General features: G+C 43.7%; 1 protein-coding gene across 11 annotated transcripts in view; it reads left to right on the top strand.

The window, feature by feature from the left end:
* The window catches only part of mtmr4 (myotubularin related protein 4), a 30,897-nt gene extending 8,162 nt beyond the window's left edge, over positions 1-22,735 (top strand). For 5 of the 11 annotated variants that reach the window (XM_034549788.1, XM_034549784.1, XM_034549783.1 and 2 more), the window contains 18 exons: positions 1,842-1,931; positions 8,889-9,005; positions 10,050-10,079; positions 10,676-10,758; positions 12,484-12,650; positions 12,797-12,893; positions 14,158-14,271; positions 14,378-14,574; positions 15,256-15,384; positions 16,379-16,490; positions 17,021-17,216; positions 17,386-17,571; positions 17,750-17,920; positions 18,295-18,449; positions 18,650-20,144; positions 20,288-20,398; positions 20,519-20,607; positions 20,911-21,088. In XM_034549788.1, coding sequence (XP_034405679.1) covers positions 1,842-1,931; positions 8,889-9,005; positions 10,050-10,079; positions 10,676-10,758; positions 12,484-12,650; positions 12,797-12,893; positions 14,158-14,271; positions 14,378-14,574; positions 15,256-15,384; positions 16,379-16,490; positions 17,021-17,216; positions 17,386-17,571; positions 17,750-17,920; positions 18,295-18,449; positions 18,650-20,144; positions 20,288-20,398; positions 20,519-20,607; positions 20,911-21,088 — 3,717 coding nt within the window. Of the gene's footprint in view, positions 1-1,063; positions 1,230-1,841; positions 1,932-8,888; positions 9,006-9,285; positions 9,562-10,049; positions 10,080-10,675; positions 10,759-12,483; positions 12,651-12,796; positions 12,894-14,157; positions 14,272-14,377; positions 14,575-15,255; positions 15,385-16,378; positions 16,491-17,020; positions 17,217-17,385; positions 17,572-17,749; positions 17,921-18,294; positions 18,450-18,649; positions 20,145-20,287; positions 20,399-20,518; positions 20,608-20,910 lie in introns of those variants that run through there. The other 6 variants (XM_034549793.1, XM_034549785.1, XM_034549792.1 and 3 more) reach the window with 4 other exon arrangements.
* Positions 22,736-23,626: the final 891 nt, after the last annotated feature.

The raw sequence follows: 23,626 nt of genomic DNA, 5'->3' as shown, positions 1-23,626 counted from the left end.
TTTAAAAAAATGTAATTTAATTTGACAACATTTCATGGTGACCAATTTTATGGTGGTGTCGGTGACCCTTTTATTTTTTAAACATTCAAACATGCGCATGTCATGTTAGCAATAGGCAGACAGTAAAGCTTCTATGCACTCTGTCAACACAGCTGTTATGTCACAGAAGCTGATGCATTATGTTTGGGCTATTCTATTCCTATGATCACTCTGCCCTTTGAAATCGGATGGTGAAGAGTTGGGGTCTTGTGAAGGATGGGTTGTTGCTGTAGGATCACTAACTCCATCTGTTACCAGAAAGCCCAGTGGGTGGTGTGCTTATCACATGGTTTCATCACTGACTTGGTGCTTTTTTGAATGACCGGTGAAATGATTGGTAACAAGGCGGGAGATCTGCAATGTGAGACATCAAGGGCTTTCATGCTATAATATATTACATGTTGCTGTGTTTTCTGTCCAGGGACACACGTCTTCAATTACCTGAGTCAGTAATACTACAGTTCACGATGCCTCCCTCTGGTCCCCCTTCAGGTATCCATTGCTGTTTTCGTTAGGGAACAGCATAGACATACGGTCGTACTCCGATGGAGAAGCCAAATGCAGCAGAGTAGTAGAAGTAGCAGTGTTCAGGTGGCCAGACACCAAACTGGGTCCTTCCTCAACCGCTGAGGAAACTCCGTAGCTGCAAAAAATGTCAGAGGCTGGAAGGAAGGAGTGAAAGACATGGCTGCATGTCATAGCAGACAATCCTGATTCTGGATGATGACTTCTGTATACAGGAAGCAGAATCTTTTTATGTTAGAAACAATCATCCCATCACAAATATGATCCAAACCAGGATAAGACCCAAAACCAGGATACCGGTGTACATGTAAATGCTCTTTTATGTGCATACTTTGTTTATTTAGTGAGACATTTACAGTGCAAATATATGCTCCTTCTCAATCTGAGAGGGGCGCAACCTGCAAGGACGGGGTTGACTGCCTCTCTTCTCTGTTCCGCTCGTGCCGTCACCGTGGCTGCTTCTTGATGTGTTACAGTCTAATTTTAGCCAACCGTCCGTTAAAACACGTGTGCACTTGATAAGACTGTATTTGGGTGTTTCGGTTTTTTCAACAACCTTTTGAAATGTAACTTTAAAATGAATTTACATGGTCCTCCTGAACACTCATGGAAACTATTTGGTGAAGTGACCTGAGCAGACAATCATTTAAACCTTTGAAGTTGATGTAAGTGACTAACTAGTCGGGTGTTTGAAATACTTTACTTAGTGCCAGTATCTTTGTTTGCACAAGGCTGCCACACCCACTCACAAAGTGTACAGCCTTTTTGGTATCCGTTGTCTCGTACTGTCATTTGCACATGCAAAAACTACCTGCACAGCGCCAAAGCAAACTAATTTACGTATGCAAGGTATGCAAAACGTGCGTTAAGCAATCAAGGATGCTTTCAGAATTGATTGGTGAACATTTTAAAGTGGCTTGCCTCATTGACCTGACACAAGGTCACACACCTCCATTTTTAAAGGGAGTTTTGAAACTCGTAGTTAATATTTGATGTGAAGTCTGAGTTGGTGGGGATTGTGAAATTCCACCTGGCATGGATCTTATATCAAACCACCCTGATAACGGCTTGATAAGTAATTCACTTTAGGGTGCAATCAGTGTTATCATGGTTTGATATTCCTGTTAATTATAGTTTTCTCTGTGTTCCTTTTTTTAAATTATTTTTTTATTATTTTTTATTACAGGCATATCTATGCAGAGGTTCACCCTGCAGTGTCGACTTAATGACGACAGAGGTATTTCTCTGAACACCCCTGCTTTGTGTTTGTGTGACAGGGTGAAGAAGGGCCTCCCAGCCTGGAGTACATCAAGGCCAAGGACCTGTTCCCCCAGAAGGAGCTGGTGAAGGAGGATGAGAGCCTTCAGGTGAGCTGCATTCACCAACCGTTGACCACTACCACTCCAGAGCACAGTCCTGTCAGCTCCGACACCCGTCTACATGTCTGTGGAGTGGACGACCAGGAGCTGGTGAAAGGGCAGAGTGTGGCCCTTCCAGATTATGACCTCATCCTCAATCGCGGCTCCCGGTGTGTCACGATAGCGTTCCTCTGAAACACCCTGATGAAGCTCAGCCCGCCACTGTGGAGAGTGGGATTGCCAAGATATTCCTGCAAGAGTCACAACTCGGCAGGCTTGAGGCCAGTCACCGAAGGAGAGACGATGACAGAGGCCTAGAAGAGCAATTTACTCATTTGTTTTTGTCATGACTCTGCCATCCTTTATCAGTGTTCAACACACGAAGAAAAGTGAATCGGCCAACTTGGTGGATAACAAAGTACTTGCATGTGAATAGGGCTGCTGCCTCGGTCTCTACAGATAACTAATCGTACTACAAAAAAAACTAATCCAAAACATTTTCTTCAATGTTTATTTTAGAAAAGAGATTCTGAATTAGTCTAAAATATTAAGATGAGGTGTATATTTATGCAACGATCCAATGAGAATAGAAGGAAAATCTTGAAAGCAGGCAGTTGAAAATGCTGACTGTTTTTTGTGTACAGTATGAAAGGGCTAAGAAGGGTTGATTCACACCTCCCTGTAGTTCAATGTGGGGCTATTGCACAATGACTGAGCAATGACGGCATGCCTCATGGGTTCTTCTACGTCACAGCTATCTTTAGTTGTCCAGGCTATGGCATTTACAGGATTAGTATATCGCATTGACGTGCTTTCCCTCTCCACTCTCTACTTAATTCATCTTCCAGTATTATAAATGTCCTTCATTCAAAGTGCATTTGCTGACCATTAGCAGTCCATACAACCCTATTATTGACTGTGTCAAAGTCCAAACTATTATTTTACAGTTCTTGTTTTCTGAAAATGAACATCATTATTTATATGTTGGCCACCTTAAAGTAGACATTGAATTGTAAAAAAAAAATTATTTTTTTGTCCTACTTTTTATTTTTCCTAAGTTTTTACTTCTAGGGGTCTGTCTCTGCTGTACGGCTCTATCCTAGAGGATAAAGAGCGGGGCAACCAGAAAGCATTTAGGTCACTGAAGGGAGAGAGATTTGAAAGTCTATTCCAAGGTGAAGATGCCAGTATCGAAATTGTGACGGATAACTTGCGCTGTGCCCTGCGTGGTGTTGAGTTTGTGCTCTCTGGTTAATGGAGCTGGGCATCATGTTTTTGTGCAACTGGACCACAGGGTGGGTGGAGGGAGTTGCCCAACCTGGGCTCACTACATGTTTCAGTTTCAGCTGAAGCGTGTTTCCACTTGGGTTGCATCAACCTGTTAAATAGTTGTTTCTATTATTTTTATTTCTAAAGGGGCTCACAGGCTTTGTGTGTCAACGGTCTGGTAGATTTCTTTATTTGAGAACACGATGACTAACAAAGTTTCTGAGGTGTATCTTAACCCAAAGAGCCAAAAGGCATCGCTGCTTCTGTTTCTGCACTCCTATATGTCGCTTCCCTCCGCCTGCATTCACACCAGCAGTTCATCATTGTGTCTCTGCTCTTATGATGTTTTTTATTCTTCCATGTATGCAATCCCATGATGGATTCTCTGACAGCTCATGTCTCTTACAGGCATTCCCTACCCCACCATATTTAATACTCTGCTGCCTTTCACCCTGTGTGCGTGCAGGCGTACATGCTTGCAGTTGTGTGTGTGTGTGTGTGTGTGTGTGTGTGTGTGTATGCATACATGCATGTCCTCACAGGCAGGCTGCTCGAACTGGAAGTCACGACTCAGTCAGTGTTATTCACGGGTCCTTCTGCTCTCTCTCTCAAATATTTTGGCTGCTGAAAGCTTTGTAGAGGAAACGTGACACACGGTATCTTCTGTTGCTCTCGCTGGCTGCCGGTGACTCATGCACCTACTTTTGGAGCACAGCTTGATTTAATGCAGCTCCCAGTCTGTACAGCATGCTAACTATGGCGCTCTCAGTAGGACATGTTCGATCTCTTCCGCGGCAGAGCAGCACACCGACTCGGCGGCAGCACGTTCTCGTTTCAGCCATTTCTGCTGCCGTTGAGGCAAGACTTGATGCAAATTGAATACTTCCCATGGCGCATGAAGAAAGCAAAGCATCTTAAGATGAGGCTTTCTCCTTTTCCCCTCCTCTTTCATACAGTAAAACTGTATCTTCGTGGTTTTCAGCTTCGTTTGGGAGCCAGCTGATTTCAGACTTTCCACTTTTCTTTTTTTTCTTTTTAAAGTCCCAATGCAGAGTGCCAGGGGGCCTGCTGCCTATATTTGGCTCTGTTGGTGTCTGAGTGCCGAGTACTACGTGCTCCATTTCCCAGGTTAAGCCGTACTCTTTCCCTCCTCATGCTTCCTGTCCCGGCTCACGCACACATTTTCAGTGAGAGATGGGCAACAGCAGGTGCAGTGATGCATGTCAGGGGTTTGATTGTTCTGAGTTTTTTGTACGCTCCCTGGACCAAGTGTCATTAAAAGCTTTTGACACTTTGCCAATTGCCAATATTTGTTTAATTTATTCTTATTTATTTTTTAAAGACCTAAATCCAGTTTGTGTGCACTAACTAAGGCTGTCTGTGCGTTTAACCGTTTTGGCTAATGTTATTTCAAGTAACCCAGATTTTTTGACATTTTACCATAATCCCCATCTGCCCTGCTGCATGTCCTCTCTTAACATGCACCAGTGGGTCTTCGTGACTCAGCAGTGCATGCTAATGCAGGGTGAGGTAACGTTGTCTCCGAGCAACTTTGTTGTCCTCACGAGTAACAGCTAAACAACGAGACATGGGTCGCAATGCGTGGTCCTCAATGACTTATGATGAAGTTAACCCTGTAAGATCCAAGCATAGAAATAATATCTAAATCTTTTTTTTTTTTTTAAGTCAGATGATGTTGTAAGAGTCTTCTGATGCAGATAATGAAGGATTAATTTTTAAAAAAATGATTGTACGTTTTTAGGGAAATGTTGTAATATTGCAACGTTGGGCCTAGTTGGTAGCAGAATTTCAGCATTTGCTCTCAAACTGTCAGAACAAATACACAAAACAACTAATGGTTAATTTGGAGTGTGTATTGCTTACATAGCACTACAGTACATTTAATTAATAATAATCACCCAAGTCATATTTTTATGAATCATAATTTATTTAAAAAAGATAAAAACTGGAATAAAAAGAAAATGGTAAAAAAACAGATAAAACTGGATAAAATGTTATACAAAACAGAATGAAAACTCAATGACATCCTGGACACTGAAGAAAGCTCTCCTTGCTGGTGGCATTCTGAAATGGAAACAATAGTTAGAGAATGCTCAAGTATAACTAATTACAATGCAAATGAATCCTATTCAGGCAATACATTGCACTGATGGCACACAATACTGTCTGGCTAGCCCAGTGGTTCCCAAACTTTTTCTGTCAAGACCCCCTTTGATGATATAGGAACATTGGACGACCCCCCGCAACCCGACCCCAAATTTTTCTTGGTTTTTAATGAATTGCATTATAATGCATGAACTGTACAAAATATTAATATATATTTGTATAAAACGACCATCTTTTCAATAAGCTGCTCTTCCATGTCTGCAGAGAGGTCACCGATACGCCTTGAAATAGTGTTGTTTGACAATGGAATAGTTTTCAGTTTATTGGCAGTTGCTTCATCAATAACTGTTGAAACCATGTCAATGGCTGCAGGTAGTATTAACTCCTCCGCTATTGTGTGAGCCTTTTTGCATTGGGCAACTCTGTAGGCTACTTTGTAGGAAGCGAGTTGTGCTTTAACGGGGGCAGATGCAGCTTTTTCAAAGTGACTCTGCTGGGCATGACAGTTTTCCAATTGTTTTTGGAAAAACTCAAGGTGCTTGTTAATATGTTCAGGGTGGTGGGTTTTCAGGTGTCTTTTTAATTTAGTGGGCTTCATGCTCTCTGCCGCCAGTATTTTAAGACACAAAACACACTGGGGTCTCTCATCCTGACCGACAATAGTGCTTGTGAAGCCCAGAGACAGATATGCCTCGCTATATTTCCTTGCCTTTACCTTAGTTTGAGGCGTTGTCGAGGTGGTCGCGTCGCCTGTTGCGGCTGTAACAGAAGTTCCATCGGATTTGCGCTTTAGACCAGTCACAAATCTGTCCATGTTTGTACATACTTCCTTCTCTTATCTTTATCTTTCTCTGTCGCTCCGTATCTTTCTCGCTCTGTCGCTGTGTGTCTCGCTCTCGCTCTCGCTCTCGCTCTCGCTCTCGCTCTCGCTCTCGCTCTCGCTCTCGCTCTCGCTCTCGCTCTCGCTCTCGCTGGTTTTGCCACAATCGGTCTGTGACATGAGCCGCTCTGGTGGCGTGGTTGGAACACAGTGCATGTCACGTCGGTTATTTTATATTGTTTTACCGGTGTATGTGTGCGTCTGTGTGTGTGGGTTGGTGATGAAGCCGCGACCCCCCTGTAGTACCACCGCGCCCCCCCTAGGGGTCGCGACCCCCACTTTGGGAACCACTGGGCTAGCCTAATGTGCTCTCTACTTACATTTACAAAAGGAAAATACAACCCCCCCAGAACTCTTACATCCCCATATCCCAGAACATGTACACCTCTCCCTGACCAATGCACCATGCATGCAACCCCCACATTCTTAAACATGTACACCTCTCCCTGAACAATGCACCATACATGCAACCCCACATTCTTAAACATGTACACCTCTCCTTGAACAATGCACCATACATGCAACCCCACATTCTTAAACATGTACACCTCTCCCTGAACAATGCACCATACATGCAACCCCCAGATTCAAAAACATTTACACTTGTCCCTGAACAACCATCCTCCAAAGTATTCTACAAACATTATCTGGCTTGTGTAACAAGGAGATATTTGGGCAAACCAACAAAGTCCAGATAAAAAAAACAGTTGACTATATCTCACTGCGAACATAGAAATAACATAGGGTTAGAGTTACCTAACCCATTTAGAATTATTAAAATCTGGTCTAAACTTAAAATTATAACAAATAATCCATTTGTAAAGTGTGAATCATCAAATACATTATATTTCTGTAAGTATGTATCCTGTATCTGAACATCCAAGAAGTGGAATGTCTCCATGTAGTGTGCACATGCTATTTTAGCTACCATTTTCACCCAACGTTGTAAAATTACAACAATGACATAACAAGCTGAAAATCTGAAGTGATGCATTCATTCCACAATAACTTAGTATTTACATGAACTACATATTCTAACAATCACCCAAAAAAATATTTCATGGAATTTACTTACTTCAATGTTGATATATCCAGTTGAATGAAACAAGGAGATGTGCTTCCAGGAAAGTTTGCAGGTAGAGTGAGTTCATGGCCTTATGGCCAGACCTATATACACATTTACGATCCAATAGCATTGCAAGGCAAGACAATAGGACCCATTGACTATGTAAATGTCGTCTTTCCCCAAAAAACGTTTTTGCAAATGTGTTTTTTGGAGAGATAAAAGTGATGTAATATTACAACCAGGGGTCTTACTTAAGGTGCATGCAGGTGATTACTCGGGAACTGTATGAAGACGTTATATAAAGGTGGAAACGAATGGACATAAAACAGTCCTCAATTTGTCAGATGGAAGAGTGATAACGAGCGCTAACACGCTTTGCTGTTTCACATCAGAAGGAATGTTTCATGCAAGGTGAATGAAAGTGATTTATTCTCTGTAGGCCACATAATGTCATAAAAGGTATTATAGTTCACTGAAATCTAAATGTTTAAATCACTTGAAGTAGCTCCAATAAACTGCTTTAGTGGATGCTTCTGTCTTTATTTGAATTGAGATATCTTTAAAAGTTGGCAACTGTAGCTGTGTGTTACTTCCACGTGTTCTGCTTTCAAAGCTGAAGCCCCGCCCCAGTGTAATGGGAGGAATGTTTTTTTTATTTACCTCTGTTGGGAACCAATAATCTTAATGTTTGTGTCTCAAGCACAGGCTGGGCTTGGCTGATTTAAAATGGGTACTGCAAGTAAGAATGTTATTGTCCAGTTTGAGATTATCAATGGACTCCCCGCCCCGCCTTTTGTCCGCCCGCTTGTTCAGGATCACCGACGAGCCCTCTGTGCTCACAACAGCCCTTCTGTTAAACTATGTGCTTACTGGACATGCACACTGTTCCTCTCCCCCCTCCCCCCCCTCCCTTTTTTGTCATATCTGCGATGTCACTCTGTCCACAATCATTACCAGCTTAGTCTCGAGTCGGCAGGACGATGCAAGCACAAACTTGACCTGTTTATGTTTTAGCATATTTTGTTTGAATAATGTTACGATAGGATACTTAAAAAAAACTGAGTACGGTACTTTCCAGTTATTTTTTTCTTCCAAAACCTTTTTTCTGAAAAAAAACAAAATTGCAAAATGTATCCTTGTTAAATTGTCTGAACACAAAGCAGGTTTGCAAAATCTTAGCATAACGTTTTAAAATCAGAATATATTGAAGGAAGTAAACGGGACAAAGAATCTGACTGAGCATTTCAAGGCTGATTTGTTGAAATGTCTTTTTCAGCCATGCTAGTATGAATGTCAGTCTCTTTTGTTAGATTGTAATAACTTTGGTGATCCCTTAACATTGGGTTAATGCAAATCAGTAAATGTTACTAACGTGACAATACTTACCTAATATGGTGAACATGTTGAATGCTACATCACGTTAGCATTGTCATGGCCTCACAGAGCAGCTTGCATAGACCCATAGTCCTGTTAAGTTCTATATGGAGAGGACACCTTTTTAAAAATAGAAATGTGGATATTATGATTATGCTCCCAGTAGACCTAATAAATCCAATAATCGGATGTTTGTGTCAAGGCTTCGGTATTCAAACCTCAACAGTCTGCTTGTTTTGTGTCTCTACAGATGCCATTCGCAGTTCTTCAGGGGGAAGGGGTGGAATATCTTGGCTGTGCCGATGAAGCAGTCATTGCCATTTCTAACTACAGGCTCCACATCAAGTTCAAGGACTCTGTCATCAACGTGAGTGCAAGTCTCAAACAATAAACACACAGAAACACAAAAGTAGAGTTTCCCTTCGGTCCGAATGGCACGAGTGTCCCTGTGATCTCAACAACTTCTACACCACTGCAGCAGCCAATAGCAGGAGAGAGAGGAGGCTATAATGTGTAGTTGGACGCACACAGGCTTTTCCCCTTTCCCCCATATAACATTTATAAACACATAATTGTGCTAACCAGGCAAATAAACCTCCAAGTATTTGACAAGAAGTACCCATAAAACGTTTTTCGTCACATCCCAGCGTAGTTGGCATGAAGTAGCTTGCACCAGAAATCTACCACAGGAGTGGCGGGCCCCCTGATCTCCAGTCACGGGAGGTTTAATGCGACATCTCGGCTCTAAAGGACCGCCCCCCACTGGCACTGACGTCCACTGGCTCGCTCCTGCTGACGTCAGACCCTGCTCAAACACAAACGGGCCAATTGTTTGCGTTCTCTGGCAGCAGAATTCCTCCTCCTTCCCAAATCCCAGTCATCTTTTCCAGAAGAATTCAGCTTATGGAAAGAATGAGGAGAAGGTGAGGGCAGATCACCAGGATGCTTAGGGTGCCTCTTGACGTTGGCTTACTGAGCAGAGAGTTGGATTAACGCACTGAGTTCAAACGTTTCTAGCCGACAGTCCCTATTGAACTGCTTTCAGAGTCCTGCCTTGACCCCAGCAGCACAGATGAACCCTGTATCAATGCCCACACGCCACTACCCCTCTCCCCCCTCCTCCCCCACCCCCAACTCATTCATCCCCGTACTTCAAAGCTGTTTTCATGCACTTTGCTCCCGTCCATGTTTGTCTTTCTCTCCATGATTACCATTTGGCTTGGCCATGTGCTGCAAGTAGCACGCTCGGTTATCTTCCATTTCTCAACCTCTTTGATGTTTTCTTTCCTTTTTTAACTTCATTTTCTTTTGTCTCCTGAATGTTTTTGGTTTAATAGTTTTTCCATGTCCTCCTGTCTTGTGTCTTCCCTCCCTCTCTCCCTGTGTGTACTCCATGGTGTCACTGTTTTAGACCTACCCAGGTGTGGACAGTGAGATATCTGTGAGTACCATATGATGAAACACCACCCTCTGCCACTGTCTAGACGGTTTAAATCATTAATTTTAAGAAATTGCAGTGCGCTGAAGATGAGTTGTAACTTACTCTCAACTTAGTGCTAACACTGGATTTATTGTTGTCTGTGAAAGGAGGAACACTTATTGCAGTGCAGCGTGTTAGCTGACCTTGAGAACCACTTTTGTTTTTCGCTATAAGACATGAAATAGGATTTTCACGGTGCACAAATTGCATGTGCATAAAGGTTCAACAAAAGCGAAGTTGCGTGGGCGATCCTGGAAATTCTGTTATAAGTGCCTTTTGTTAACACCTCAGTTCACAGGATCATTAAATGTAAAAAGCAGAACAGACAATCCTGCAGACTGCAAGTTTATAGCTGTTTGGTATCAACACAGAAGTCTAGAGGCAAAGTTAAAACACTTCCGCGGCCTTCTTCCCCTCCACAGCGAGCTCATAAAGCCGTGCTATGTATACTCTAGTATGTATTAGACCAGAGGGTCGCAACCTCTTTGCAGATGAGCCTCCTGCTCTGACATTGGGCCATCAGGCGGGTCACACATGCACTCTGTCTCCCCCTACAGGTGCCTCTCAGGCTCATAGAGAGCGTGGAGAGCAGAGATATGTTCCAGCTGCACATCATCTGCAAAGACTCCAAAGTTGTCAGGTAAGGAGAGCAGCTCACTCACACATATATCTCACATATATATATATATATATATATATATATATATATATATATATGCGCGGTTATCAACATAAGTAAATACTGTACAGTGGTATGCGTTTTAATGAATAATACAGAAGTTTCTGTCTGGCTGAGAGGAGACAATTTATACACACTACCACACTTAAATGCTTTTTAATATTCCCAGGTGTAAAATTAAAGGTTACAGGCTTACAGTAGTAATAAAGTGATGTTAATATAATTATAGTGCTATTATAGCTCCTCCATCCTGTCCTAAATGACCTAATGACATTAGTGATTATGGAGATTGTGTCTTGTGTCCTTAGTTAAAAAGGGTTATCCCTGCTTATCTAAATATAGTTACAGGGAGGAAATACAGTCTTCTGATGCTTAGGTGTTGCCAGAATAACAAAGTTATCATTTGTAATGTTTTAATGTTCGGAAAGATACATACATGCATACATACATACATACATACAGGCATACATGTCTTTCTGTTTATGACTTCTCCTTTGGTTGGCATCAGTGTTGGCATGACAACATACTTCATGTCCAGCCAGTCTGTGCAATAATGAGACAATTTGTTGGTTAATGAATTAACAGAAATTTAACCAAGAGCAGTTTTTGTGATATATTGTTGTTAAAGTCCTTTATCATGGAAAAACATCACACAGCTACTGGTTGCATTTCTTCAAATTTGAGGCCTTGCTACTATTTTGTCGTTGTGAATTCTTTCCATTTTGGATCATCGATACACATGCAACATGTTATCTTGTGCTCCGGGAAGTTGTGATTCACTGTTTTCTTCAATTTTATACACTAACATAATGACTAATGGTAAACAATTCTTCACGGGGTAATAAAAGTAATCACAGGTGCTATCCCATTTTTAAAAATATCGTTGCGAGAAATTGTAACGTCAATATATCACTGAAACATTTGTAAGCAGAAGATGGTAATCTAGTCTGTTGCTCTTAATTATGTCAACATCAAATCAATGTATCTCATACACAGTACAATGTGTAGTGAAAACATGTTATACCAAGCAACTGCTAAATAGAAAAACTAAAGTCAAATATATATATATAAAAGATACCAAACGGTGTGTATAAAGGTAAACAATGAAAGGGCATTTCCTTTTCTTCCAGTTGATACTAGATGGACGTCACATTTACGGCAACCCTGGTATGGTTTTCACCTTGTGAGTCATCCTGGTAAATGTGGAGCTGCTGTAGCGGGAACTACCACAGTATTGGTTTTGACGACTTTGTCAGACGTTTATATTTCGGCCTCTCTGTCACCGCAATAGTGTGACAAAATCTGACAGACGGACAGACATATCAACAGCTGGCAAAGTACTCAACCCACGACCGTACAGCAGGTGTATCTCGGACCACATTTTTTCCATGATGACGCACACTCCAGACCATAGTTACTGGAAATTCTCTTGTGTTCATGAACATCTGTGACATTTGAAATGAGGGACGCCTTCAAATGCTCAGCGGCAGATGTGCCTTCTATTGTTCCTCATTGTGAGGCAGCCACATAGCCACTCGTGTTTCATGGCTGCAACACTCCTGAACATCTCAACAAATGAGTTTTTTTTTAATTGTTTTTCTTCTCTCGGTCCCCAAATACACGAAGTTGTAACAAGATATGTTGCACTTGGGATTTCACTCGTCTTTCTTATCCTGTTGCCCACAGATGCCACTTTGCGACGTTCAAGCAATGTCAGGAGTGGGTCAAGCGTCTGAACCGGGCCGTGGCTCACCCGGCTCGGCTGGAGAACCTGTTCGCTCTGGCCTATCATGCCTGGTGTCTGGGAGGCAACGCTGATGACGAAGACCAGCACATCCATCTCTGTCGCCCAGGTCAACACACACACACACACACACACACACACACACACACACACACACACACACACAACAATCACTACTGATCTTACATTTCTGAACTGGGATTTCTTATTTGGTTAAAATGTTGACATTCTTAAAATAATGTGCTCTCTCTGCAGGTGACCACGTGCGTCAGAGAATGGAAATGGAGGTCAAAAGGATGGGCTTCGACACACAGAACGTCTGGAGAGTGTCGGACATAAACTGCAATTTCAAGTATGTCACAGATGCTTTACCATAAATAGAAATGGCACCTCTGTCGCTGCAGATAGCCGTACAATACTGTTAATATAAAGAGTTGCGATGGTCGCTTCCAGAGGGAACGGTGAGGGACGGTGTTTCAAAGAGCTTTTTGAGAGCTGTGAAAGAGAGTGGGACTGGAATGGAGGAGTGTAACCACAATATGTCCAACCTGGATACATGGCGAACAGCTTGTGGGTATAAGTGTTGGCACGTCTCAGCATTGTGGAGCAGTGTGTAACAGCACTTCAATTACAGTATTATTATTATTATTATTATGATTATTATTATTATGTTGACAACACCGTTGACTTGCATTCACCCAGGTTATCATTATTTCAATTTTTTTTGTTGTGATTTTAATGGTGGCAATTTTCCAAAATTCATCAGTGTTAATACCCTTTAAAGCTGCTTTATCAATATTCATGATTAGGCAGTGTAATCTACTTATTTGCCACTTATATTTAGTGCGTTCCAAACAACCCTCACTTTACTAATAATATGCTAAAAACACTGGAAGTAGCTTATTTAGTGATTTATTGGCGTAACAAGCCTTGTGGAGGCGGCTCAACCGTAGAGAAATGAAATGCACTGCTAAGGTGGTTGGAGACGTTTTTATGGACATTTCAACGTACTTTTGCTGATTATACTCAATAGATTTGCAGTGGACTATTCCTTTTTAAATTCCTTCAACAACTCTGGTCTTTGTGTATACTGGCTCGCCTTTGTTGACCTCTCAGGCCAGTAGCCCTCTAGGCAAGTCCAGTCTTTAACAAGAACGTGTGTGTGTCTGGTCAAATAAACACTAACAAAGAAATGTCATTCTGCTCGGAGGGCCGAAGAGAGCACATCCTGCTGAGGGAGAAAGACACACAGGACAACTAGCTAATTTAACCTGCTGAGGCCCATGACTCGGCACTGTATTTCTCTCACACAGAGAAACACACATGCTGTCTTTTCCCTCCGTAGACAGCAGGTGAAGAGAGGATGAGAGATTATGAGAGAGGATGAGGAAGACAGATGGTGTCAGGCAGTCGCACTTTGTTATTCGTTCTTGATGAAGTAGCGACCCTGAAAAACTGAATGTTGTTTTCTGCAGCTCGATGTCACGGCTTTGTTTTGTTTTGGTTGTTTTCTCACTGAAAGACTCTAGTTGCTTCTCTTCATTGAGCCTGGCTGTTTAATGTATGCAGCAGTATAAACTGCATTTAGTCTTTAAAAATGGTGTCCTTGTCCACAGGCTGTGCTCCAGCTACCCACAGAAGCTTCTGGTTCCAATATGGATCACAGACAAGGAGCTGGAGAGTGTGGCTTCTTTCAGATCCATGAAAAGGATCCCTGTGGTGGTCTACAGGTGGCTTTACTGACCTAAAGTCATACACACGCTGTTGCATGTTTTCACAAATATGCACATTTGTGCATATTTGCTTGTTTACTAACTCTCTTACCTCCAACTCCAGGCACCAGAGGAACGGTGCAGTGATCTCCCGATGCAGCCAGCCTGAGATCAGCTGGTGGGGCTGGAGGAACACGGATGATGAGTACTTGGTGACATCCATCGCCAAGGCGTGTCAGATGGCCAAGGGTACTACTACCTGTGGAGCGCTAGCCTGCCGACAGCGTGGGGAAGCTCCCGACTCCTCCGATAGTGATTTTGGTAAAGCAGCTTCATGCATGGCCCCGTACGAGCACTTAAGCTTTTAGGACGGCATTCAAATTCGGCCTGATTATGTGAAAATGTCTCAGAAGGAAGAAAATAATTTCCATTACTCACAGGTCTCATTAATGTACGTACTTACAAAGTGGACTAACATCAGATAAAGATGCTGATAAAACGCAATACACCATATTAAATTCTGCCTGCATACATTGTTTTCTGTATACATGTAATTTTATTTAATAATTTATTTAATTTATGCTCCTTTTCTTTACTTGTTACATGCTTACATTTTTATAATGAAGTGCATTATAATCAGACTATTAATAATGGGACACCTGCCAGTGCATCGCAAAGAGTGACTTGAAAGGGTCCGTCACATCATGACTGGCTGCACGACAACGGGCTGTAAAGGACGTGGCAGCAGAGAAAAGTAGTTTAGTTGCTCAGTCAATACTCGTCTTTCTCCGTATTAGCTATAGTAGAGGTCTCTTGGCTTGTGCTCGTTCCCTTTAGCAACACTGGTTGTGTCATCAGGTGGAGAGATTGATTTTTCAGTAGGTTGCAAATAGTCCGTGGCACTTTTCCGATTTCCATGCTTCCCCTCTCTTCCTTTCCCCGTCAGTTGGCTTCACGTAAACGCTTTCCTCTCATAACAGTAAGAATCATCTCTGTCTCCAGACTCCTCGCTGACAGGCGGCTCTGGCTGCGATGAAAACACCGTCCCACAGAAGCTGCTGATTCTGGATGCTCGCTCATACACCGCTGCAGTGGCCAACCGAGCCAAGGGCGGAGGCTGCGAATGTGAAGGTTAGTTAGTGCGACCAAACGTTCCAGAAATGTCATAAACAATTCAATTAATTTTATTAGCCTGAATGTTTGTTTTTAGGGCCACATTTAGTGATATTTGGTTCCCTGGGCAAACCTTCTCTTGCTTTTACTTTTCACTCTTTCTCCAACTGGGAATGTGGGTGTTGGCAGTGGTAGAAGAAGAAATCAGTCAGTAAGTAAAAGTATTGACAATAAATGGTCAAATCAGACTGTTCACAGGAGGATGTTTAGGAAAAGTATTGGGTTAACGTCTGTTCTAGGTGGAGCTTCAAGTCTATGAAGCTGGATAGTTTCATGAATGATAATGCATCGTATTTTAATTGTTATATTTTGTGAATCAAATCTGTATCGGTAACGAGTATCATTTCTCCGTCGGGTAGATGTCGTAGTACAATGTTTTCCTCTGAAGTCGAAGTAGCCTACTCATTAAGTAGGATATACTTGTATCTCTTGGGGTTCTTTTGTAAGGTTTTTCAACCTAAGAGTTAGAATAGTAACATAATAAATGTTTGTTTTTGTATCTAAACATAAACAAAGTTTGAGTACGTTTTATTTGGGGGGCCCAGGTTGCCTTTGGCAAGTGTATTGCTCAGGACCCACGGGTGTGAAATGTTGAGTGGGGAACGTTGAGCAAGCAGCAAAACCACAGGCAAAGCATCCAGCAACTCTTCAACGGGCACTGCACCAGTACATGCAGTTTTCTTTTTCTTTTCTTTTTTGCCGTCAAGTTGCACCTAAAAACATTCTAACTCCTGGCACTCCTGCATTGCCTCTGGATCTATTTTTATAGAGGCCAAAGTTCAATAGAGACGAAACTGCTCGGTCCTGGATTGTAAACGGTGGCCTTGCTGTGCCAAACTTAATGCAAATGTTTGACGATTGATATTCAGAAAGCAAGTGATTACTGCCACCAGTGACTCACCCAAAAAGCACCAAGCGGAGCCTTGTTTACGTCTTCTGTGTTTGTATTTAGAATACTACCCCAACTGCGAGGTGATGTTCATGGGAATGGCCAACATCCACGCCATCAGAAACAGCTTCCAGGCTCTGAGGACCGTCTGCAGTCAGATCCCGGATCCAGGAAAGTAAGTCGATCCGTTTGACCTTTCTCTCTGAACGGCTCTGCCTTCATTTGTGCCTCTCCCCACCCCTCCACCCCCCACCCCTGTTTTTAATGGCTTCACCTTGCAGTAAGGCAACACCTCGGAGAAATGGGAACGCTGCCACCATCCAGTGCTGGGGTGGCCAGCTGTCTGTCTGAACACACTGACAGTGGATACGTGTGTAATGCATTTCCATTTGGTCCTGGGTTTCCATCTGGGTTTTTCTTACAGCTCCGATTTGTATGTGTATTTTATGCGTGATTGTAGATGCATAAGTTTTCCCAGCTGCTCTGACGTCGCATCAGGTTATTTTAAGACTTGATGTTATTCTGATGGAGGTGTTTCACGATGTAGGGAGGCCTCTATCGATATAGGTCAAAGGTACCCTCCGTCTAACCCCACCAGCCTCACAACCCAGTGTAACCTAACCCTGGGTTACTACAGTATCTAGCCTCCAGACAGGCTCTATATTGATTTGTACTTATCTAATCAGTCATCTCTGGTGTTTCCAGCTGGCTTTCGGCACTTGAGAGCACCCGTTGGCTGCAACACCTGTCCGTCATGCTGAAGGCAGCCACCCTGGTGTGTTCTGCAGTGGAGAGGGACGGCCGTCCTGTCCTGGTGCATTGTTCGGACGGGTGGGACCGCACACCCCAGATTGTAGCCCTCTCCAAGATCCTGCTTGACCCTTACTACAGGACATTAGAGGTGAGAGTCTGCACACGTTGGCCCCAAAATGTATCATGCTGTTAGATTTTAGACAAAATGTCTCTTTAAGTATCCATTGTGAGTCTGACAATGTTATAGGATTAGATTGCTAAATCATATCCTCAAATAATATTATCACCCTCAGTTCTGACTACCGTGTCGTCCACAGGGCTTCCAGGTGCTTGTAGAGACCGAGTGGCTGGACTATGGTCATAAGTTTGGGGACCGCTGTGGCCACCAGGAGAACGCTGACGACGTCAGCGAGCAGTGTCCCGTCTTCCTGCAGTGGCTGGACTGTGTTCACCAGCTGCTCAAACAGTTCCCATGCCTCTTTGAGTTCAACGAGGCCTTCCTGGTGGGTGGTCATACAGCTTTTGACTTTTCTGTTCCTCTAGTATGGACTATGTACATCTTCATTTTGTATTTCACCAATAAACCGAGTGTGAGACATGTTGCTTGGCATTACATGAAACCATATTTAAAGACGGACCGTTCAAGTTAATTTATTACATGCATTCTGACTTCATGTCCAGGTCAAGTTGGTGCAGCACACGTACTCGTGTCTTTACGGGACCTTCTTGTGTAACAATGCTCGCGAGAGGGAGATGAGGAACATCTACAAACGCACCTGCTCCGTGTGGTCTCTGCTTCGCAACGGAAACAAGAACTTCCAGAACTTCCTCTACATCCCCAGTCATGATATGGTACTTACTACTTTTTACAGTGTAGTTATTATGCTATTACTGTTTTGCTATTATTCATTTGTAGTAGACCGACCTGTTAAATACAGAAACAAATGGTGGTGACTTACTTTTAGCCACTGAGCCTTTTAGTCAGAAGAGAATGTGACTTACTTAAAGTAACAGTGTTCAGTATGACGATATTTTCACTTTCATCCTCAAACTGTATTTTTCATCAACGATTTAAACTCACTTCAACATATGCCACCCTAATCCTCTGAATGATTTTTAAGAAAATAGAAATTGGTCCTAATTCTTCGGAGTACAACAGTACTATTGAAGTCATGGGCACCATCATTACTGTACGTTGACCTTCCCATCACTTGTTTGTCTGCCAGGTGTTGCAGCCGGTGTGCCACACGCGAGCCTTGCAGCTGTGGACAGCTGTCTACCTGCCCACCTCGTCCCCCTGCACTGCTGTGGACGATTCTATGGAGCTCTACCTCCCCCCGAGTGTCACAGGAGATGAACTCACCTCCCGGTCCCTGGACAGGTGTGTTGCTTTGATGCAAATCTGATCGGTTACCCAGGAACTGTACTCATTGGCCTTAGCGGTCCCTAAAGAATCATATTCCTCCGGTTACAGAAAGCCAGACTGCCCTCTACAGTCCCAAACAGAGAATTACATCATAGCCATTTCTTCACCTGTGGAAAAAGATAAACCCTTTTTAATGTATTTTTTTGGATTTCCAGACTTCCCAAGACCCGCTCCATGGACAACCTGCTATCAGCTTTTGAGAACGGGATGCCCCTGACACGTACTTCCAGTGACCCAAATCTCAATAAGCACTGCCAGGAGGGTCGCTCTGCCCCAGAATCTTCACCAGCCATGGAAGAAACCTCGGCAGACATCTCCGATGAGCTCACGGCTGACACTGGACTGGACAGCAGTGACGGGGAGCCTCTGGAACAGAGTCCTGCGAAGACCCCAGAGTGTCCCCCAGGTGCAGAGAGCTGTGAAGACGCAGTGGAGGAGCCCTGTCTCACCACACAGCCCCTGCCCTATTTGCCCCTTTCCCCGGTCCTTCTCAGTGAGGACGTCACACTCGCTCACACTCCCTTCCCCGCTCCTGTCCTTCAACAGGCTTTGCCTCCGATCACTAACCCTCCACTCCCACCACCTCCGCTGGAGGCTGAAAACACCACCAGGACTGCGGAAAGCACCACGTCACCCGCTCATAGATCAGAGCCGTGCTTATCTCTCCCCTGCAAGGGCACCGAATCTGAAGTCGCAGCACCCACCCCGCTGCTGGCCGACCACACTGACGGCCTAGCAAATGGCCTCCAGATATCCACAGACCTGCTGGTTTTTAAGCAAACACCACTCCATCCCATGGAGGACTCCACAGAGACGCTCACGGGTGAGGGAGAGCTTCCCCCCGCCCTGCCTCTCACAGCGAGCCGGGACCTCACTGAGAATAGTTATGATGATGATGATGATGATGATGATGATGAAGAGGAGGAGGAAAAGCCTGAGCCACAGACCCAGGTTCAACCCCAGAAAGGGAAAGAGTCCACAAGGACAGATGTAGTGAAAGTAAAAGAGTGTGTGTTAACAGTTGCAGTAGCTCCTGTAGACGGCAACCAGGCGGCACCTCGCCACCTGGTCTCCCAGAGCCAGCTCACAGACCTGTCCCTGCTCGGCTCCCACTGGGAGAGCGTCCAGGGTCTGGTACAGTCCGCCTGCAGCAGTGCCAGCCACTATGGCGTCAGCCAGGCCTTGCAGCACAACACCTACCAGAGCCGTCGGCTTGCCAGTAAGCTGCTCCGCTCCCAGGGCTTCGCCATCGCCAACGGGTCACAGTGCTGCCGCAGAGACGCTCTTTGTCATCCCAGCAGCCCTCTGCAGGCTGGGTGGCTGTCCACTGCCAGGAATGCAGGCTACACCGCCGCCGCCGCAGCCCTGAACAGCTACTCCTTGGCAGGGCATCAGCTCCTGCCCGTGTCGTACTCCTCGCCCTCTGCTTCCAGCTCCCCTCCCCCACCCCAGGCCCCAGCTTACCTCGATGACGACGGGCTCCCGGTGCCCATGGATGCCGTGCAGCAGAGACTGCGGCAGATCGAGGCAGGCTACAAACAGGAGGTGGAGGTACTGAGGCAGCAGGTGCGACAGCTGCAGATGAGGCTGGAGAGTAAACAGTACAGTACCCCTCCCTCGGAGCCCGACATTGACTACGAGGACGACATTGTGAGTGCCATTATTGTCATCACTGAAAAAGCTAGAATGCCCAGTCCTGGAAGCTCTTTTCTGACGGCAGCGTTTACAGAAGTTACTTTTGATCCTCAGGAAGTGTTCTCTCTTCTGTGAGCTCGTCTTCTCTCTGTTTTCAGACCTGTCTGCGGGAGTCGGACAACAGCAACGAGGAGGATTCTTTGTCCACCCACAGTGAGGACCGTCTGTCTGAGGGCAGCTGGGATCGAGTGGAGCGCAAGGACACAGAGGTCAGTGTCCTACAATAATGCTTTCTGTGTCCGCTTCACACCTTCCTTCTTCCCCCTCACCTGTATGGCTGGGAGCATCTCCATTTACAGCACTGTTCTGATAGAGATGTCTGTGTGTAGGTCACAAGGTGGGTGCCTGACCACATGGCCTCCCACTGTTTCAACTGTGACTGTGAGTTCTGGATAGCCAAGAGACGTCATCACTGCAGGTGGGGCTTCACTGTGGTTTACTTGCATATATAAGAACACAAAGAATCTCACTTTCTCTTCAATTGAATCAACTTCTTGTCCATTATTGAAATTAGCTATAGTTCATCTTTTGTTACAGTACCTCAGCAGCAAGTGTTTAGTTTGAAACACACTGTCAGTAGCTAAGTAGCTCAGAGTGCACACACACTGACGTCAGAATTAATTTTGTTCCAGGCCTGGCTGCTGATTTAAAAAATGCAGAGCACAGATTTATGTAAAATACATAAAGTATAATAACTTCCTTTTGTGATCTTCATCTTCAGGAACTGTGGCAATGTGTTCTGTAAAGACTGTTGTCACCTGAAGCTGCCCATCCCAGACCAGCAGCTGTATGACGAGGTGTTGGTCTGCAACACCTGCCACGACCTGCTTCTCGAGGCTCGCAACCGCGAGATCCGCAGCCAGCAGCTCAAGAAGGCCATCGCCACAGCCTCCAGCTGAGAGAAGTGTTGTGTAGCATGGCCCGCCTCGGCTCTGTCCGGCTCCTTTTGGACTGGTTAGCTGAGCGCCCCGTTGTAATCCCCAACCCACTGTGGTTTTGGCTGCAGGGGGAGAGGGGAAGCTGCAGGAATTCTTGCTCTTTGGGAGGCTCGGTTTGGGAGCGGAGATGCTCTGTGAGACGGTCTGAGAGGAGGAGGAGGAGGAGGAAGAAAGGTGTGAGATGGAGGAGAAGGAGGAGGAGGAGGAAAGGTGTGAGATGGAGGTGTGTCGGCGGGGGAGGTTTTCCTGGAGAACAAAACCTTCTGTTCAAAGACATTTTCAGCCTGAAGCACTGAGGCGTCGAGTGGCCTCCACACAGCTCGGTCCTCTAGCGGTGCCCTGTCCGAGACACATCTCCACCCTGTCCACCCCATTAGAGTCACGCACCTTTAGTACCAAACACCTGCACCCTCCTTATAGACACAGTCTCGTACTTCAGAGGACAATCTATCACCCTTCCACGTGTCGGGGACTTCAAAGCCTTTACCTGTACTACTGGAGGCTTTCAACTTTAAAAGAAAAAAAAATTGCTGCTACAGTATTTAAAAGTCTAATTTTGTATTCTTATTTTGTGCACTAGCTGTTGTGTATTTGAGGGGATTTGAGACCAAACTTGAGCAAAAAGGGAGAAATCTGCTGTTTACTTAGTCATTGCATCGTATTCTTGGAGCCTGAATGTAATACGTAATGGATAACTGGATCGAGTTTATGTTCATGTGCATTTGGTGGGTCGTATATGTGTGTTCATTGCTGCGATGTGTTTTCAAAATGATGTATATGCACAGTCAATGTGGTTCCGTCTTTATCAATGCTTTTCTCCAGTATAGCCACGCCGTGGCATTCGACGCTCTGAGGGATGCGCGTGCGCCGATGGATGCGGCGTTGCCCGTTTGTTTGTTTTGTGGGAAGTGTGCTTGACGTGTTGAGAGGAAGAGAACGCGGTAACGTTGGGCAAAGCAGATTTCTGTAATATCTACTTCTGATGTGAGAATATTGCATTCGAAGGTACAGTTTGGCGTTCTGTGGTGGAGATGTGTGAATGAAAGGTGTCCACCTGACTGATGACGCCTCCTCAGATCGCTAACTGGCGGTGAAGGCTGCGCGGGAAAAGACTGAACAAAGTGCTTTGAGTTTCTTGCTCTGCTTAGGGGAGTTTGGCCACAGTCCTTTTTAAAAAGATGCGTCTACTGGTTGTTGAGACGATGGTGCCATATTACGTTCTGTCTAATTTTACAGCCTTTTTTTCTCATCTGGATGGCAGCAGGTTTCTAATTGGTCACCTATCTCTTTGTTTTAATGGTACAGATAGTTAGGAGCTTGATTGAGACGACTAAAGATTAACAGATGGGTCCGATTGATAATGAGGCTAACCATTTTAATGGATGATGGGATGTCACTGAGTTATTTAACCTGTGTGGTTATCCATTGTTCTTTTTCACACGGTGTTCATGAAGTCAAAATCTGTAAGAGGAACTCAGAAAATGTAACATACAGAGGTTTCTGATCTGTAGTGGTGGCTAAAACATGTCACTTAATGAATAATTGTTGTAAAGAAATGCACTGTAAAAGTTAAATCCCATGGGTTAAAATAAAAGATTATATCCTGGATCTCTTTCCTATCTTGCGTGTTCTTTACAGAAAGCCTTCTCAAATTCAAACTAAAATGCTAAACGTTTTAATAATATACACAACACCTCTTCTTTTTTTTTTAGATGTACCATTCAACATTTTCTTCTTGACATACTACGAATTTTTAAAGACTCTTTTACGTACTGTAGTATAACTTTTAATGACTTATTTCAAGATTGTATACTATGACGTTTTCTCACATACTACAGTATGACTTGTTGACATAATATAACTTTTAAATGACTTATTTTGACATACTATATGGTGTGTGTGTGTATATGTGTGTGTGTGTGTATATATATATATATATACACGTGTGTATGTGTGTGTATATATATATATATATATATATATATATATATATATATATGTGTGTATATATATATATATATATATATATATACATATATACATATGTGTATATATATATATATATATATATATATATATATATATATATATATATGTGTGTATATATATATATATATATATATACATATATACATATGTGTGTATATATATATATATATATATATATATATATATATATACGTGTGTGTGTATATACATGTATGTGTATATATATACACGTGTGTGTGTGTATATACATGTATGTGTATATATATACACGTGTGTGTGTATATATATACACGTGTGTGTGTGTATATACATGTATGTGTGTATGTATATATACATGTATGTGTATATATAGACATACATATACATATACAACTTTCATAGGATTCAACAAGGCCCCGCCTCCAACGCTGTATCCTGTTCTTCTTATGGCATTACGGTGTCATGTGGCACGGCCCACCAGAGGGCGCTGTTGTACAGAGGAACGTATAGGCTTTTCACTATTTCAGACAC

Source organism: Cyclopterus lumpus, chromosome 14 (assembly GCF_009769545.1).
Source record: "Cyclopterus lumpus isolate fCycLum1 chromosome 14, fCycLum1.pri, whole genome shotgun sequence".
In the NCBI taxonomy this organism is placed as follows: Eukaryota; Metazoa; Chordata; class Actinopteri; order Perciformes; family Cyclopteridae; genus Cyclopterus; species Cyclopterus lumpus.
The sequence above is the reverse complement of the archived record's forward strand: the minus strand, read 5'-3'. Positions and strand labels throughout refer to the sequence as shown.